This window comes from Lepisma saccharinum, chromosome 3, assembly GCF_977018435.1.
Source record: "Lepisma saccharinum chromosome 3, izLepSacc3.1, whole genome shotgun sequence".
Classification (NCBI taxonomy): domain Eukaryota; kingdom Metazoa; phylum Arthropoda; class Insecta; order Zygentoma; family Lepismatidae; genus Lepisma; species Lepisma saccharinum.
In genome coordinates this window covers 63,210,221-63,229,983 of record NC_139231.1, presented here as the reverse complement: position 1 = coordinate 63,229,983, position 19,763 = coordinate 63,210,221, and the positions used below count along the sequence as shown (strand labels likewise).

The 19,763-nt window shown below is 39.0% G+C and overlaps 1 protein-coding gene across 5 annotated transcripts in view; it reads right to left on the bottom strand.

Moving 5' to 3' along the window:
• Positions 1-5,269: 5,269 nt before the first annotated feature.
• LOC145985091 (putative RNA-binding protein EEED8.10) overlaps positions 5,270-19,763 on the bottom strand; it is an 83,584-nt gene continuing 69,090 nt past the window's right edge. For all 5 annotated transcript variants that reach the window (XM_083118683.1, XM_083118681.1, XM_083118686.1 and 2 more), the window contains 2 exons: positions 13,928-14,045; positions 5,270-5,736 (listed from right to left, as the gene is read on the bottom strand). In XM_083118683.1, the coding sequence (XP_082974809.1) occupies positions 13,948-14,045 (98 nt within the window). In that variant the 3' untranslated portion in view covers positions 5,270-5,736; positions 13,928-13,947. The remainder of the gene's footprint in view (positions 5,737-13,927; positions 14,046-19,763) is intronic.

The window sequence follows — 19,763 nt, the reverse complement described above, 5'->3', positions numbered from 1 at the left end:
CAAACAGTTAACATCAAAAAGAAAATGGACAACAGTGAAGATAAAAACATCCTTTGTATTCAGAAAAGAAAGAAAGGAATAATGAGCCTTAATTAATTCATTTTTAGGGAAATGACCACTTACCTTGGTTAATCAAACCTTCTGGAATTCAATTACTCATAAGTTGGAGCAATTTGCTTGGAAATATGTTGATAGGGCATCAAGTCATTATTTGCATTAATTTTGTTCAAAATGAAATGTTGTATGGCTTAATTGTAACCCTATGGAGATAATAAATAATAATAATAATAAATAATAATAATAATAATAAAATATCATTAGAAGAAGTCAAGACTGATGATTACTCAAACAAAAACATTTCATAAGAATTCTATCTCACCGTTGCCAGGGATATGTTATTTTTTAAACACAGCTTATTCAAGAAGTCATTGGGTGTCAAATCAGGACTGTACGGCGGATGACCCATCAATTCGATTTTTTGACTGTTCATAAAGTCGGTTTTTAGACGAGATGTGTGACAGCTGGCATTGTCTTGATGAAGAATGATCAGACGGCGTTTGCTTGTTTTCCGTTTTTGACCGAAGACCTCTGGCAAACAAATTGTTGTGTACCATTCAGAGTTGACTGTTCTACGTTCCTCTAAAGGCACAGTTGCCACATGACCAGTTTTCCAGAAAAAACACGCGACCATTTGTTTCGATGTGCTTCGAGCACGAACAACTTTTGTTGGATTGGGTTCATCTTGAAACACCCATACAGTCGACTGCTGTTTACGTTCCGGCTCATATGCATATATCCATGATTCGTCACCTGTTACAATCTTATATACGTCTTTTGAAGCACCACAATTGTATTTATTGAGCATTTGTTTGCACCAATTGACGCGAGCATCTTTTTGAGTTTTTGTCAAATTGTGTGGGATCCAACGAGAACATACCTTTCTCACAGCTAAATGATCATGTAATATTTTATATATGCTGGTGGAACTAATGCCTATGGTTGCCTCAATCTCACAGTATGTCACATGACGATCTTGCAGTATTAGGTTTTGCACAGCATCAATGTTTTCTTGAACAACAACTGATTTTGGACGACCTTCGCGAATCTCGTCGGTGAGCGAATGGCGGCCACGATTAAATTCGTTATACCAGCGTTTCACAGTGGCAAAGGATGGGGCTTCATCCCCAAATGTGGAAGTAAGTTGATCGATGCACTCTTGTCTTGATAATCCACGTCGAAAATCGTAAAAAATCATCGCACGAAAATGTTCACGAGTTAATTCCATTTTATTGTTGTCGCGCAATCTCCAAGGCAACATAAACAACACAACTGAAGCTATTGACAAAACATTTGAAGTATGTTATGGTCAATAATGCCAGACGATTCCGTGCAAACGTCAAATCGCTCCTAACTTCAATCAGTGTTGCCAAGGCTCAAAATATAAATAGTGACCCTCGTAAGTAGAATCTATTTATTAAATAAACCAGCATATGCCCCTACAGGGACATATGATCTGTGCAAGCAGTTTCTTTTCCTGTGAATGCTGTTTCTATAGTGGAACCACAAGGAAAGAAACCTGCGCAGAACCTCATCGCGCTGGCGGGTGGGGGTAAGGATAGGGAGAAGGAGCCTTGAACACGGCCAACGTCAGTGTTGCCAGACCTATTGATTTATCGGGAGAATTCCATAATAAACTATTGCTATGGCACCTCCAACGGCCCGAGTGGAGTTCCCGAGTGGAACTCACGAATTATGCCAAACGATACTTAATTGTGCTACGATATTATTATTATTATTATTATTTTATTACTATTACTACATTACTATTTTTTAGAAAATCTATTTCTATTTTAGTTATTTTACGTCGCTTTTGTGTGTCTAAAGGTAAGTACGACAATATGGATGAATGAAAAACTGATGAAATGGATGAAGTGACACGAAAACAGTGAAATGTCGTTGCCTTAGGTAGAAACATATATTAAATGCAGCAACATAGAGGCAGCATATCTGACAAATAAAGTATGTGAGTGTTAATAACAAGAAATTTGCTAGAGAAACTTTCATCGACTTGAAAATACTTAATATATTATTCTTAAATACTTAATTTTCTACAAAATTATATAGCAGCATGGCCTTCCAGAAGGAAGTGCAAGGATGGTCGCCACCCCCCCCCCCCCCTTTCTGGAAAATGAATGTTGACATAAAAGTACCTATTATTTCAGATGTACGAGTTGATTTCAGTCACAGTAATTTACATCAATTATTATCATAGGGATGTCGGAACGTGATAATTTCAAACTCAAGTGGAGTTTTCTGAGAGGGCAACATTATTACGGGGTAATATGCTTCGTTTACCCGCCTGATAAAAATACATAGTTTCCCCTCGCTGGGAAAAAATCTGTGGACATCCCCTTGCCCCCAGTGTGCACGCCTATGCCCCCCCCCTCCCCTTCGAGAACGTTGTTCATCCGCTACTATTAGATCATCGGATTTTGTAACAGATCTTCGGGTTTCCCAAGAAACAATCTCCCAATTTTTTCGTCTGACCTGGCAACACTGCCCCGAGCACCGATACCGGCAGGGAAGATGCGCGAACGCTTTTGACGGAAGGTTTTTTTCCTTGTGGTCGAGCTATAGCTTTGAAGTCCTTGTGTTTTTATATAGCCACTCACCCATTTTTCTTCAGCTCCCTTGACCTTACTGCACGCACACAGGGAGGAAACCCGGTCGTCAAAAGGGTGAAGTTTGCATAATATATAGTGAGCAGTTTCCTATGTATTAAAAAATAACTTAAATAGAAACTCAATAATATCTATGCACCAGAAACTCCACCTTGATGAATAGGTTCTCATTCTCATTATTATGAGCATTCTGAAGCAGTCTTGTTAAGACAAACTCATGCGTGAAATTGAAGCTCCGGTATCCATGAACATTGGGATCTGAATGCCACTTATTTTTCCAATAATGAAAGGTTCCTGAATTTTACTATTTTAATCTTGCAATTTGTCGAATTACAGGTGCATCTTACTGGCGTGCCCTGGCCGTGACTTTTTTTTACTTCAAAACATTATTTTTCTTTGCAGCTCTGTGGAAACTTGCCAGTTGAGACGTTGAGGCACAAACATAACATTTGCATTTCTGTTTTACTTTCCCGTAACAGCCATCAGTCCCTTGGACTGACAGGGTGTGTCGCCTCTGAAAGCAAAGTTAATGATTTTCTGTTCTGTCTCATACTGACGAAACAAACCATATTCTAGCATCTCTTGACTGTAAATTCAAACTTGTGAAGATCCCTCATGCTGTTGAAATTCTGACATCTTAATCTCTCACGATATACAGGGTTACATTTACGCCTAGTAAAATTAACCTTCTCCTCCACTGCAGCAGTGGGTTTTGTCCTCTCGAACCATCTGTCTTATCTTGTGAATATAAATGGCAAATGACTCATTCTTAGCTGAAAACGAGAGTCCAAGAATCACTCTAATTCTCGTTCGTGATCCAACCCATGAAAATTCTTCGAGCAACAAATCCCTGAATTGCCCATAAACTTCAAAATGAAAGAATTCCTTCACCTCTCCTTTCAAAGCTATCAGAAGGTGATAAAGCAATAAACTTCCATCCCTTTTGTTTCCCCGATTAAAAGTTGGTAACTGTACCTCTTAAGATCTTCTGGACGAATCGTCGGCCTGTTTGTTACTCTTGCATTGTTTTTTGAACCCATTGTTGGCATCGAACTCATTTACCAAATAGCAGACGAAAATGCAGATTGAGCCCTTGTGAGCATTTTGACCCCTTTTCAGCAACCGTTATTCACTTTCCCTTCTTTGCCTGTGTCCTTCCACACAAAAATCAAAGGACAAGACCCCAATATTCATCGATACCGCAGCTTCAATTTCATGCATGAGTTTGTCTTTATTTTGGAATTTGGAAGAAATGGGGGCAAAATTACGTCATAGTCAACTGAATGTACAGTTAGCTGAGGGAAAAACAACCACTGTGGGACACGTCTTTTTCAATTTAACTTTCTATGGTATGAGAGAAATTCTTTGTTTTGGACAATCCACAGCATAAGCTGATAGCAGGCAGAAGTTTTATGGCCAGGGCAAAGATTTTAATTGCACCCACGTTGAACGGTTGGGCTTTTCTGAATGAAAGGGACAATATTATTCCTTTTGACACAATTGGGAAGAAAGAAACAAAAACTAGTAACAATCTGTACTCCACCGTCATTCAAGTAGAAGAGTGAAACATAGAGAGAGGGTGCGTGAGAAACTGATAGTCAGAGGGAGAGTGATCTTACGGACTTCAGCGGCCTCCCGTAAGTTACAAAGCATCCTCATGGTGGTTCCATCGATGGTAGCTCACATTAGAGAAACTATGTACATAATGTAAATTAAGGAACTTAATGGAAGAATCTGAGCCTTGCTTGTTTTGTAAATAAAAGTATAAAGCCCATTACTGCGACTTTCAGCAATTACCCTGCAAAGTAAATGAAGTAAGTTCTAAAAAAAAAAAAAAAGGTAAAGTGCTCCCCTGTGCATAGAACCACGCCATGAAGGCGTATAGGGGGTGTGGGGGTAACGCCCCACACTTTCTTGATCCGGTCGTGAGTTGGGGTGATGTGATCAGCATCATGCCCCTGACCGCCTTTACCCCCCAGGGTTTCCCCCAGGTACCCAAGTTATTCGACGCTGGGTGGGCGCCGGGGCCGCTTCCATCGTTAGAAAAGTTCCCGGATTTGAACCGGCCGGGGATCGAACCCGGGACCTTTAGCATGGTAGTCAGACGCGTTACCGACTGAGCATGTTCTTGCATGTCAAATTGATTCTTTAGCTCCGAGTGCTGTGGTGAGGGGTGGGAAGGGAACCCAGGACTAATGAGCCAATTTAGTTGTTTATTTGTTCTTTTTTCCTCCCAGAAGCAACCTTGATGAAAAGGTTCTTATTCTTATTAGTATGTGCATTCTGGAGCAGTTGTTCAGTAAAAATAAGAGTGAAGGCCATCATACTGAATATAACCCAAAACACAATTTAAAAAACTGAACATCTGGGCTATCTTCTTTGTTGGGAGAGCAGCCTGGAGGGAGGGGGAGGTCACCTGCATTGCATCACACTCACCTTGGAGGACTGAAGCAAGTGCTGTGGACAGAGATAAAGGTGTTAAATTTCTGATTCGTTGCTCATTTGTCATCAGGAAAACTTAAGATAAATTTCACTTCATTAAAACATGGTAACATGTAAAATCAAAAGCCATTTTCAGTCTTATTTTTATTTAACACATATGTGTAATAATATATATAATGTAATAATATATCTAAATATATATTTGTGCACATGTATTTACATCAAAAATTAAAATTTATAAAATCAAGTGAAGTGCTGTTCTAGCATGAACAAAACACAAAAAATAACAGATTATAAATCATTACAATTTTACTTTGACTATTAAAGAAACACACTATTTGGCAAAATGCAAATTTCAGTGTTCAATAGATTTCTTTACACACACTTGCACTTGGACATAAAGAACAGGAATACTGCTGAGTGTAGCATGGGATCACAGTTGAACTAGATCTTGCACAAGCTTGATCAAAGAAGAAGGCATCTATGTATTCTTCACATAAGACCATATAATCACAGCCATAAAAACTTAATTCAGATGGGCACTTAGTCAGGTGCAGCACAAGGACCAGGCAACTACTTGTCTGGGTCACTAGTCACTTGATGGTACCATCCACTGAAATTACAAAGAACCATGTTTATACCACTCTGCTACAGAGGTCAGCAACACACAAACTTTGGTTACCAGCATGTTAAATCACCTCACAATAATCTGGAAATTTAGTTTCAAATTGCCTGGAAAATGTGGAAAAGTCATGGAATTTGTAAAAAAAATTATCAAAAGATGGCATCCCCCAGCTAATTCACTTTCAATTGCATCAAGGGATGTTTTGGATTCGGGGGGATGTGGGAGGTAATTTACATATAACATTCTTCAAATAAATTTTTGAAGTTGCATTTCTCTCTTGCAAACAGCTCGTAGTAAATTTCTGAGTATCAGAGAATGTTCAACCAATGTAGAATCTGGTATCACTGGGTACAACTGAGTGTAGAACTGTGTGCTTCTTTTCTTGCAACAAATTAGAATTAATATCATAGAGGTGTTGATGAACATTCCATCAATAGATCCATCTCTCGTAACATTAGCACCCACAACAACCAAACTGTGGCAGGAATCAGCAATAGGGGTGTGCTGGAAGGTAATATTTCAATGGGGAAGTAAAGAAGAGGACATCTCGGCATTCGGGATGTGAAATGTTAACCATTTCCTGACAAAGTAAGGATATTTTCGGGATGAGAAATACTCAGGATTTTGTGGCACGAATTCTGCACATTTTTCTCTTTGAAGTGACTTTACGCACTTCTGGAGATAAGAAAAACTGCCCTTTCCAAGAAAATCCAAACTTCTACAGGGCAGAAAACTTCGAGAATGAAGAATGTTTAATACAGAAAATTACATCAGGTGTACACTTAGGCCAATACCTCATCAGCTTCTGAAAAATCTTCATAGTCCTATCAATGTTGCAATTAAATATGTGATACAGAAAGTCGATACAATCTACAATTCCTAATGATTGTGAATTAGAGGTGATTAAATTCTAAATTTTCTGCCCTATATGAATGGAAAATTTCTTTCAAATATCAGTTTTCATTCCAGAAATACAAAAATAATCACTTCATGGAGAAATATTGTGTAACACTTCAGGTTTTACCATATTGGGGGAATTGCAAATATTATATGAAAATGAATGCTAAATATTTTCTTGAAAAACAGCTCTACTGAACTAGTTTTTAAAAATATTTTTGTAAAATACCTTTTTTTAACAAACCTTCTGTTGTTTCTGAGACGTTCATTTCAGAAATATTTACTTTCTGTGTTTAGGTGGTTAAAAAGTAAATTTTAATTGATGCATTTATTGTGCAGTGTCAATTAGATTTTCAGTCTCATACACATGTGAATATAGTATTTAAGTCTTTCACAGTAAAATCTTCATCTAGAGGTAGATGTGATTGTGTTAATAACTTTATTTTTAAAAAGGCATTTACTGCATTTGAAAAACTTAAACATTCATTAGTACATTCTAGAAATAATTTTGTGTTCAGCGATCCAATTACATTATTCACTTTGTAATTCCAATGTGCATGAGCTTAGCTTCTTATTATTTTCTGCACATTCTTTCATGAATTTCCTCATTCATTACTATTTCATAATGGACAGCGATGTTGTGCCAGCAGATTTTTGAGTTGTGGAAAGTTCTATTTTTTCCAATTAATATCCAACTGATTAATTAAAATTACAGCAACATTTGTTAAAATGTTGCTGGCTATTTCTTCCCCATCACTCACGTGTGGGCAAGACAAGCAATGGTGTCTGTGTGAAGGGGCAGGATCAGATACATGAAAATATTGTAAAGTATATGACTATTACACTTGAAATACAGGTCATACCCTACCCATTTACCAAAGTGCTTGACACAAATTTGAGCAAAGCATCCCACTAGCATGATCCAAAATTCCAAAAATGTGAGAATTTAGCAAGTCATCCCCAGATGGGTGCCAATGGCCCTAGAAACACCACACACAAAGTTTGGTAGCCAAGCAATATTTTTTGGATGCTTTTTTATTTTACCTACTATAAGGGTAACATGCTTAGAATGTAGGCATCCCCACTGAATGTGCTTTATGACTCTCAAGGGATCTGATCACTTCAATTAAAAAATAAATTACACTCAAAGGTATCCAGAAGGTCATGAAAGAGTTACCAAATGCATATCCATTGCAGAAACATAACATTCGATTGTCAAGGACGATTTTGCATCAAAATAAAGATTAGCATTAAAATGAACAAAAGGGGTGTACACCCAATCATCAACCTCACTTCCACATAGTACACCTTGGACTGCATTTTGCAGCCTAACGAGGCTCTGCCGTCTGGCCTTATGGCCAGTATAATTCTTGTGCACATGAATTATACAGGCTACTTCAAAATGATGTGAACGATTTCAACTCCTTATATTATTTTTATTTTTCGTCCAAATTGCTTTAAATTTTACATGTAATTCCTAAAACTGTCCAAGTTTCTTTGATAAAATTTTGAACACAGTATCTCACAAATGTTTTATGTGAGCCCCCTTTGTTACTCTGCATATATTCATTCGGTAATCCAATTCTGTCCAGACCCGTTTCAACATGTCTGCATCAACAATTTGCACTGCAGCAGTAATGCACTCTTTGAGTTCATTGACATCTGCGGGTAGAGGAGGTTTGTACACGATGTCTTTTAGATGTTCCCACAGAAAAAAATCACAGGGGGTTAAATTCGTGGATCTTGGTGGCCAACGTAGTAACTGTTGATCATTTTGAGTAGATCGCCCAATCCAGCAGTCTGGCAGTCTGTTATTAAGGTAATTTGTAGTAAGCATGTGTAGGAATGTTTGTCCAGTCACAGTTTCTTCGTGAAAGAAGTATGGACTGTACACTTCGGTAGATGAAATGGCGCAAAACACATTAGTCTTCGGTGAATCACACACAACTTCAATGATTTGACGAGGATTCTCATTCCCCCAGATGCGAACATTTTGCTTGTTCACTCTTCCTGCCACATGGAACGTAGCCTCATCACTGAAACAAAGTTTGTCAATAAAATCACCACCACCACTGCATAACTCTAGAAGTGGCTCATAAAAAAATTTGTGGGACGTGTGATCATTAGGTGTTAAATGTTGTGAAAACTGCACTCGATAGGGATACATCTTTAAATGCCTACGCACCACGCACCAAACAATTGCTCTAGGCATTGTTAGCTCTTGACCCACTTTCCTTGTAGACTTTTGGGGCCGCGTTGAAAACTAGCTCGAACTCTTTCGATATCTGCCTCAGACGTGGACGGTCTACCGGACGATTTTCCTTTGCAAATGCATCCTGTTGTCTTGAATTTATCATACCACTTACGTATGGAGTTCTTGAATGGTGGTTCTTTACGAAATTTCGTACAAAACTCACGCTGAACACTAACAACAGACTGATAAACGTGAAATTGTAGGATGCATAAAGCTTTCTCTGCACCACAGGCAGCCATCTTGGAACTTATCACCCTGCCACCTAGTGGAGAAATTTGGAACTACTACGACCATTGCAAACAAAACTCGAGGATATGGTTGAAAGTATTTACATAAAACTTTAATTGTTGATAAAGTTTTATCGCTCCTGGAACGGTTTCTTATCGTTCAAATCATTTTGAAGCACGCTGCATGAATTGAGTGCACATAATTCATAACTTGCTGGAGACTGACCTCAGCGTGTGTGCTCCTTTCAGTGCAGTTCCTTGATTGAATTCATGTGCCCATTAGGGTTATGACTTTTTGTAACCCCATGTTCCTGTGTCATAAATCAATGAACTTTTGTTCAAAGGTAATGAAAAGGGAAATAATTTAATTTAGTTTTAGAAAAAGGTCTCCCCCAAACCGAAAAATCGATTTTACCATATACGCGTAGGCCTATGTCACTAATGCTGCGGCATTGGACACCAATTTTATTTATTTAATAACTGTACAAAAGTCAATCCTTTATGACGTGAATTCATATTGTAAACAATAGATGAAGAGGAACAGAAACAGTTCATGTACTAAATTTGTCTCCTGTCGGTGAGCAGTCAGTAGGTTCCAGGTGCCAGCATTCCAGGACGACAGGTTTATCACATGTTTAATCTTTCATTGGATAGTCCTCAAATGCCCAAAGCAATATGCATACCTTGGAAGAGGGGTGAATTTAACAGAAACGACAAGATAAGCTTCTAGAGGACAATTATTTCCTATTCCTGTCAGTTTACCATTGTCAGTTGTGTACATTGATAAATAAAATCACTTTTTTTTATGTCAATCCTTGATAATCTATAAATAGAAGTAAATATTTCCGGTTAGTATTCGCTTATTTACGAGTTACAATTATTCAGTATTTCCGGAAATTTAGAAAAATATAATATATTAGTAAGTGCTATTCCTTTAAGATCTAAATGGGAACCTATTTTCCTGAAATGGCAGATGTGACCGAGCTTTTGTGTATATACGTATATTCACTTTGAATGGAGTACCAATGCTAATAATAATACTGTTGTTACCTCAATATGCATTTATTATTATTGTTATTATTATTAGTAGTGGCAGTAGTCATGTCTATTCATTGTGGTTCACGTTCCGGTTGTTGAATGAAACCACTTTAAGCATTGCTAATACTACTAATATTACTACTACTACTACTACTACTATTCAAATTTGTCAATGGCCTGACCAACCCTACAAAAATTTCTGGGGACATCCATTGACTATGGACTAATATATCCCTACACATACATTCTTCTGAGCGAGAAAATGCATTGTAATTTATTTTAATGCCCAGTAGTGCAAAGGCAGGAAATATGCCTAAGGTTTGCAATCATACGCGAAGCAATAATACATATCTGACCGTAGACAAAAAAACATGTGACTTCACGTTCCCTTATTCGCCAGCAAGCCTATGGTACCTAAACCAAAGAAATCATAAGTTCTGTTAAATTGTTTGTCAGTCACTTTCTTGGAAAATGCCAGCTTTTGTTTCTCCATTTTTTCTTTAACTTGTCGCCTGTAAGCAACCTGTATTTTATCTACGTATTCTTCTGAATCTAATCTTTACAATGATGTAAGATATATAGTACCATTTTCTTTGATAAACGCTGTCACTTACAACAAAATATATCCCTCGCGATCCGTTTCCATACTAACTGCATGGGGAAAGTACAAGGAGCATGTTGTATTAAGCCAGGTCTTCCATTGCTATGGCGACAGCGACAGAAGTGACATTTACTTTACCAGTGTATAGCATGACATTCAGTGTTGCCAGGTCCAGAAAAAAAAGGGTTGACAGTACCACAAATAAAATGTACATAGTTCTTTCGCCAGGCTTGTTGAAAACTGTGAGTGGTGGAGGGTGTGGGGCAGAGGCGTGGCGTGCATGTAACTGGTGTTATCGCAGGCAACAGCAAAATGTAAAGAAATTAAAAAGTTTTTTTCTCAATAAAATAACAACATTGTTAATAAGTTAACCGACAGCGTTGCAGTTGAGTGTATATTGCAGAGGACATTTTTTTTTCTGCAGCCGACAAAAGCAGAGACAGGCCGTTCCGCTACCCTCAAGAGGCAACAAGAGGAAAGGGTGCCCGCCAATGCAAGGGAACAGTGGGGAAAGACTTGGAGGCAAGTGTGCTAGGGGGTTATTCATATGCTGGATTAGGTGCCCTGTTGCCACTGCGGCATAATCAGCAAGTGTTGTCACATTGGATTTCCAGAAAAGAGCTAAATCCCACCTAAAATGGGGATACTATTTCTCTGAAGCAACAAGAGCTAGACTGCAAAGCCAAAGCTGGATTTAACTACAACTGAGACCGTTTAGTAATAGACGAAAAGATAAGTACTTGATGCGATTCATGAATTGGACAAACCTTGCTCCAAAAAACTAAGTTGGCAACGGTAGTACGTACATCTGGACTTCCTCCCACCACTGGAGGAGGGGAATTCTGTCGTCTGCTCAACTGACCCGAATGTGTGGTTCTTCTTCCCCTTTCCACCTCTTTGCAAAGAAACAGAGATAGTTGACAAGGCTCGACTGCTTTCACTGGATTTTCGCGGTAACTCTCTCATGAGTGGTAGTTCTTTCTAGGAGTGATTGTGGCTAAACATATCATTGAGTGCATTGAAGAAAGAAAAAAAAGAGAGAGAGAGAACAAAAATCGAGATCAAAGGCATATTTTTTTTTTTGTTTTTTTTGGGGGGGAGGGTAGGGTGGAGGAGATAACGTCTGATGGCCGGTAACACTTTTGAAAAAGTCACGCCATGCCACTGGTGTGGGGGAAGGCAAAAAGACACCTTTCAAGACCAACTTAACCACTTCTGCTCCATCAAGTTCACCTGGAGCCAGTCCACCAACCAAATCACCTTCCTGGATGTGGATGTGCACATGAAGGAAGGTCAGTTGGAAACTTCAATTCACATCAAACCTACCAACCATATGCAATACCTACACTTCTCCAGCTCCCATCCATTCCAAACCAAGAAAGCAATCCCAATCTCCCTATCCCTCAGGGGTCAATGCCTGAACACCTCACCCACCTCCTGACAGAACTTCAACCTCCGCCTACACCAAGCCTTGGTCAACCGTGGATATCCTTCCACCCTGATCACCAAACAAATATCCCGAGCTGCTTCATACACCTCCACCAAGAAACTACCACCAACCCCCCTGTACTTGTCACCCAATATCACCCCCACCTCAACAAAATCAGACCCACTCTGCGTTCTCTCCTTCCCATCCTGCACAGTGATCCTGACACCAAAAACATCTTCGTCGATAAGCCCAGAATTGTTTTCAAATGCCCCCAACCTCCAAAACATCCTGGTACACCACACCCCACCAACTCACAATCAACTCCCCCCACCCACAAATGCAACTGCCCAAGGTGCAAAACCTGCTCCATTTTTACCACTTCCCGCACCTTCCAGATCCACACTGCCACTGGCAAATATACCCTCTATCCCAAGGTACCTGCTACACCTCTAACCTGATTTATATCCTCATCTGCAACATCTGTGGTAACTTCTACCTGGGGGAAACATCCACAGCCCTCAACCACCGCATTAACAACCACCACTTATCCACCCAAAAGCCTCGACTTTGCAGTTGGCGTGCACACCACACACAATATTCCATTCAATGGCTGCTTCCAGGTACTGACCATCCACCCCTTACCCCAATCCACCAACACCTCAGTACATAAAAGATGAGAGAGAACCTACATATCAACCATGAGTGGTGGAACCACATCCCCTGGTCTGAACAAGGACACCAATTAATGATCCCCATCCTCACCCTTCACCTTCATCAACACCCTTTGCCTTCCCCCATACCCTCCACCACTCAGTTTTCGACAAGCCTGGCAAAAGAACTAAATACTTTTCTTTTGTGGCACCATCAAACCTTTCTTTCTGGACCTAGCAACACTGAAGGCTATGCTATCGCTACGTTGTTGCCACATAGTTCCCACACCTTTTTTCTACTCATAAAGATGTGGCATGCTGCCATGAAGATTTGAAGTTTTCCTGTGTCTGGTGAGTGTTTCACCTTTCCTCTTTCACTTGTTATTTAGTCTTTGTGGCTAAAAAAATAAATTAAAGTGATCAGACCCTTTGAGGATTATAAAGCACGTTTGCGGGTGTGCCTACGTTCTACGCATGTTATACTTATGGGAAAAATAAAAATGTGTGGGGCACTGTCAAAAAATATCACTTGGGCACCAAACTTTGAGTGGGGTGTTTTTAGGTCCATTGGCATTTAAATGGGGGTGGGGGTGACTTGCTTTACAAACCTAAAGGGAATTTTTGCAAATTTCGGACCAGGCTATACTTTGATTTTCACCCCAGATCATCCCCCCAGCTAGCAATTTCCACTTTGAGCACTGGTGTTACATGATCATTCAATATTTTGCCTTTTGTGAAGAACATTTTACATTTTAAAGACATGAACTTATGCATGCATATGCATGGTGACCTTGCTTAACAGGTGACGTGACCCAACAGCTGATGATGTCGTGATCAATTCAGTGATACTAACTTTTATTCTTGCTCTAAGCTACTATATACTTTGAGTGCCTGTATATTTAACAATGTTGGTTTTACACAATGCTGAAAATGTCCATTTTCTTAGTTTAATAAAATGTTATGTACATGAAATGTCAAAATATGTAAATGCTAATAAAAAGTTAAAACTATTTGTTAAAATAAGTATACTAAGAATGATGGCACCGTATCTTTGTAACTAACTATATATGGTAATACATTTACCTTGATCTTGTTGATACAATCTACCAAACTTCATTCACAGTTTGGAAACTTAGAGACGATCTTTTCAACACTAGAAGAGGATGTTCATTACGATACTGTAAGTTACTTACACTGGTGCCTGCAAGAGAAATATTATTAACACCAAATGAAATTTCTAAGAATAACATTTTAGTACAGTTATACATTCCAACTCAATCATCTCCAGAGGCCTGCACAAGACCTGGAGCAGACCCGTTCGTGAGACATCACTCCTGAAATGCCATGCAACCTGCGCAACACCCTCGCTTGAGCAGCTTGTATGCCCACCTGCCCAGATCGTTCCTGGCAGGCATTGTAGACCCGCCGGGTACCCGCAGTCTTACGATACCTAGTAGGTCTCAGTTCGTTCTTTCCATCAACTGCAGACCCATCCCTCTGCATGACGTAGTTGCTTCGAGTAGAAACTGCACCGGGCCCACACCGTTCTGCAGTGTTGCCAACTGCAATATATTTTCACTACTTAAAAAAGGGAACTCAAAGTTTCGTAAGCCACATCACAAATGAAATGAGATTTATGAATGTTGCTACCCCCCCCCCCCCCACACACACACACATTGAAATAGGTTTTCCGTGGCACAGGATCCATAAGTATATGTCGTAAACAACCAATATACGTATATATAGTGATATAGGGCAGGACTGAAACATGTCACATTCGACGCTGAGGTCGCGAGTCGAACAACACACTGTTCTACTGCGAACACCAGGGCCGTAGCCAGCCAGGAACATTACAGTTACCCTCGTTTGGGGGGGGGGTTCAAGTACTTGGATAAATGTGCCAACAACAACAATCACAATAATAGTAATAAAGTAGCATGAAAGGCATTATTATCCTCATAAATCACGCAAAAAGGGGGTAGAAGTCGGTTCTCACGTATTTGTGTTGAAACAGAGGATTATAAATATTTTTTTTCAACACGTCAATTTCACATTAGCTAATAATGAAAAACAAGCACACAAACTGTTTTTGAAAGAAAGAAAGTGCATGATAAATGCATTCCGAATGTACATACATATGGCATGTAAAATTTCCATCTACAATATTTTCTTTTCACATGGAGCGACGTATTACATAATCAATTCATCCAACTCGTAACAAACCAACATTAATAGCAAATAATATCACGGGCCGCCATAGCATTCTCTGTTTTAAAACTTTTCTCACTTAGATCGTTCGGCACTCAGGGCCGACTCCCGCTACCCCTTTGCTACGGCATTGAACTTGATGAGACTGTATAATATTTTATAATATATTTGTACTTTCATAAAATTTGAAATCAAGGGGTGCCCTTGGTCATCTGGAATGAAAATGCAAGAAAAATATGAAAATTAATTCCATTTTGAGTACCCTTTAGCCCTGCTACTCTTAAATTCTGCTAGCCTGTTTTTTCTTGTACTTGAATTTTTGACCCCCACCCTGACACCTCCGCTAGACTTAATTTCCGTCCAAGGTTGTGAGCAATGCGCCCTGCCCCCTCTGGTTGCGCCACTGCGTGCCTGGTTAAGGCACCATGCAATGAAAAACAATTAGTTTTCAGTGAGGAGATTTTTGTTTGCTCGATCATTCATTTAGATAAATGAAGCTGTAATATTGCGTGCATTTCCTGGCAATAAGATAAAAACTGCTTACACTGAACTGAAATCGCTAAGTATATAAATTCTCCTTGGAGGAGAGAGCTCCTCCTAGGACTTCATAGGATTTAGTAGCTACGTAAGTAGGCAACACTGGCTGCAGCCGTCCACGTGGTGATGAAACACCTGGAGCGACACGCTGCCGGAGGGCTGTTTCCTTCCAGCAGGTTTTGCAGGTGCCCGGGTCTTGTTGAATGCCCAGTTACCTTGTAAGTGCAGAGCACCTTGAAGACCAAGAACCCGGGTAAAGACGCAAGTCGACTTGTTGCCGTGGGCAGGCGAGCAGGTATGCCTGTCCTAACGGGCAAGCGGGCAGTGGGTAGGTAAAAGGCAGACTATGCAGGCCTCTAATCATCTCTCTCCGGTTGCCCCCAATTGTGTGGTGGTTATGCTGTCACCTTGCATTCAAGAGGCCCTGGGTTTGCTAGTAGCATTTCTGTTGCATGCACTGCTTACATGCTGCCTTTGGCCTGTGATTTTGTCATTTCCAAACTACAATTAATTACAAACTATTTGTTAAGTGCAATGACAACAATGAGATGAGTGATGCTGTTAAGAATCGAAAATGATTGGGTTCAAAAGGTAGACTTGAAAAAGGTGTTGGTTTGGTGTTGTCGCCATCAATACCAACAGTTACAATACTCCTTTTTAACAACTGCTTCAAGGTAGTGATCATAAACCCTTTAACCCAATCTACCAACACCTCAGCACGAAAATGCTTGAAGGCCTACAAAGCAGCCATGAATTGTTACGTACCCAATAGGATCAAGTAATGTAAATAGTTTGCTATTTCCTAAAGAGGAATAGAGATGGCAGCACCAGGCATGCAAGATTAAGTATTAGCATAATATATGTGAATAATCTTATAAATAAGAACAAAGCAATTTGGAAAGATTAAAAACAATAGAATATATTATAAGAAGACAAAAAATAAATATAAAAGAAATAAATTAATGTATATACTTGATAAATCAAACTAGTGATCATATGTAAATTGATCAGAAAACTAAAGTCAAAGCACTGCTACAAATTTGTGTCTTTGAACAGATCTCGAATCTGTCTGATTTGATTTACCTTTCCAATAGTGGAAATTTTGTTTAGCCCAGTGGCGGCACATTCCAGTTGATGACCCACAGCACTTTTGGTGGCACCTACTTGGATGTGCATGTCAGTTGTTTTGGCACCAAGTACACCCTAGGTTGGAAATATTTAGTGTTGGCACGTTACAATCGCAGCCACAGGGGAGGAAATTATTATAATTCCCGAAGCCTAAAGGAAAAAAGCTATAAGAAGGATAAAGTAATCCCCAGATCGTAGAAAAAGCGGAAATAGAAGGAAATTAAGAAGAAAGCTCATATCCAAACCATCTACGAAGAAGGAAGTCCTGATCCAGATTGTCCATTAAGAAGGAAGTCCAGATCCAGATCGTCCATTAAGAAGGAAGTCCAGATCCAGACTCTACATTAAGAGGAAAGTCCAGATCCAGACTACATTAAGAAGGAAGTTCAGGTCCAGATCGTCCATTAAGAAGGAAGTCCATATAGAAGAAAATTCAAATCAAGAAAACAAATAATAAAAAACATATTGAGATGAAAATTACAGAAGAATGTAGCTTATCATGTAAATAATCTTATTCCATGTATCCTGTGTTCAAATAATATATACGTTTAAATGTCTCCATTGGAAGGCATCCTGTCTGGTTTCGTTGTCTACGAAGAACCCTACCCTGTAGATATTCTAGCTGAGGTTTAAAATTAAGATGTATGTACCTTGCACCAAATGGAGGTAGCATAAATAAATGGTGACCAACTTTTGGGGCTAGAGAATTAGGAACCAGACAGAGAAAGAGAGAAAGAATAATTGAAAATGGAGGAAAGGATAAAGATGGAAATGAGAATGTAGAAGGAAGACAGAGAGAAAAGGGAAAATTTCAGCTGTTGTGGAGAGGAAGGAAACAAAGAAGAAATTATTGTTTGTACCACATGTAAGGAAATGAGACACTGGATGTGCGAAGGAATAAGAAAGGATAAATATATCAATAAGTAAAAGGGAAGAAGGCTATGTATGTAAGAATTGCAAGAAAGAGAAGCTAAAGGAATAGCAGAAGAAAACGAAAGAAGTAAACGTAATTGAATTGTTTCAAAAAATGTCAATGCAAATGGAAGCCAACGCTCAGAGAATGGAAGAAAATAGCAGAAGATTCGAAGGGAAATTTGATGAGTATAATAGAAAGTTAGAAGAAAGTAACAGGAAGTCGGAAAAGAACAACAGAGAATTAAAAGAAAAGTTGGAGGAAAGTAATAGGAACGTGGAGGAAATAACAGCGAATTAAATGATATGATAGAAAAGGGAAGAAGTGAAAGTAAAGAGATGTACAAAAGAATAACTGAGGCATGCGAAGAAAATAGGAAGTTTCTTGAAAAGAAGATAGAAGATACAACGTTATTATTGGAAGAGAGAAGTTTGGAAACGAATAGAAGGATTGAAAATGAAGTGTTGAAACTCAGACAGGAGAATTCACAGCATTGCTGAGAGATTCAAGAAAAATTAGAAGCAACAAATAAGAAGACAGAATATTTGGAAAGAGAAATTAAGGAAAATGAGGATCGTGTGAATGCAGCACTTTCTAGGATTGACGAGATCGAAAGTAAAGTTGAATTGGCAATGGCGTTAAATGAAGAAACATGGAAATAAATAGTAAGATCGAGAACGAAGCTGTAAAGATTAGGGAACAAAATGCAAAAGAACACGAAGGAATACATAAGCGATTAGAGGCGAAAATCTTATATAAAGAAAGGGAAACCAATAGAAAGTTGAACATACCAGTGTCTAGAATAGATAAGACGGAGAAGAAGATGGAAGAAGTAGAAAGAAAGCTAGGGAAGCTATCGGTTAAAGAAAGGAACATAAAACCCAGTCTTCAAGAAAGTGATACGGAAGAGACTTACGTCTAGAAAGAAATTAAAGAAGATAGCTCGAGTGACGAATCGACGACGGAGGAAGAAAATAAGTATAAGAGATACAGAAAAACAGGATGGAAAAGGAAATGGAAGAGTAGCGAAGATGGAAGCAATAATGAAAGACTATTAGATATATTGGACAACGAATTCTCAAGAGACGAGAATTACAGGAGCACCAGGATCCCTAGGTCACAAGAATTTCAGCATCTTCCGAAATTCAACGGAAATATATCTGATAAATGTCCTAGAAAGTGTTTAAGGGAACTAACAACAAATGTCAGACTTATGAGGATTCCCGAAGGAATGATTTTGAACGTCATAGAGACATGTTTTGAACAGTCGGCAGCAGGATGGTATCAATTGAATCAGCACAAATTCAGAAATTTTAAGGAGTTCAGCCAAAAATTCCTGAATTACTATTGCAGTGAAGACATAAAGGAAAGGCAACTAGAAGCTCTAAAGAGGAGATATGTCGATTGGTCAAAAGTAGATAGCCTCGAAGAACATATGTGAGAGACCCTTAGAAGCTTCAAAAATCTGAAGGAAGGATGCAGCGAAGAGGAGCTAGTTAAACAAATAGTCCAAACATTGCCTTTAAGAATACAGAGAGCTATAGCAGCGGTTAAGATAAAAGCAGTGGATGATTTGATTGAATATATAAGAACCGAAGATGTGCTAAGAAAAACCCAGAATTCCTGGAACAATAAGGAAGGAAGATTCTATGGAAAGAGGTAACATTCTGAAACTCTGAGTAAATAAATAAATAAATAAAAGTCGTAGAGGATAACTTCAGAAATGGTTAAGATGGGGAATTATAGAAGATTCAAATAGCATACATGTAAGCCCTATGCATGTAGTCGACAAACCCAACGGAGGAGTTAGACCAGTCTTAGACTTGAGAGAACTAAACAAACATGTATTATTTCCAAGAAACCAGGTGGATAGAATAGAGGAGATGCTACACTCATTTGAAGGAAGCAGATACTTTACTTCTTTTGATTTGACCCTGGGATACTTTCAAGTTGAGATCGAGAAGAAGTCAAGAAAGTATACAACTTTCAGATACGGCTCAAGACTGTTTCAATTCAGAAGATTGCTATATGGTTTAAATTCATCGGTCTCGGCATTTATGACTGCATTAAACAAGATATTTGGGATAGAAACAAAGGATTGGTTAGCCATATATGTAGATGATATGTGTATCC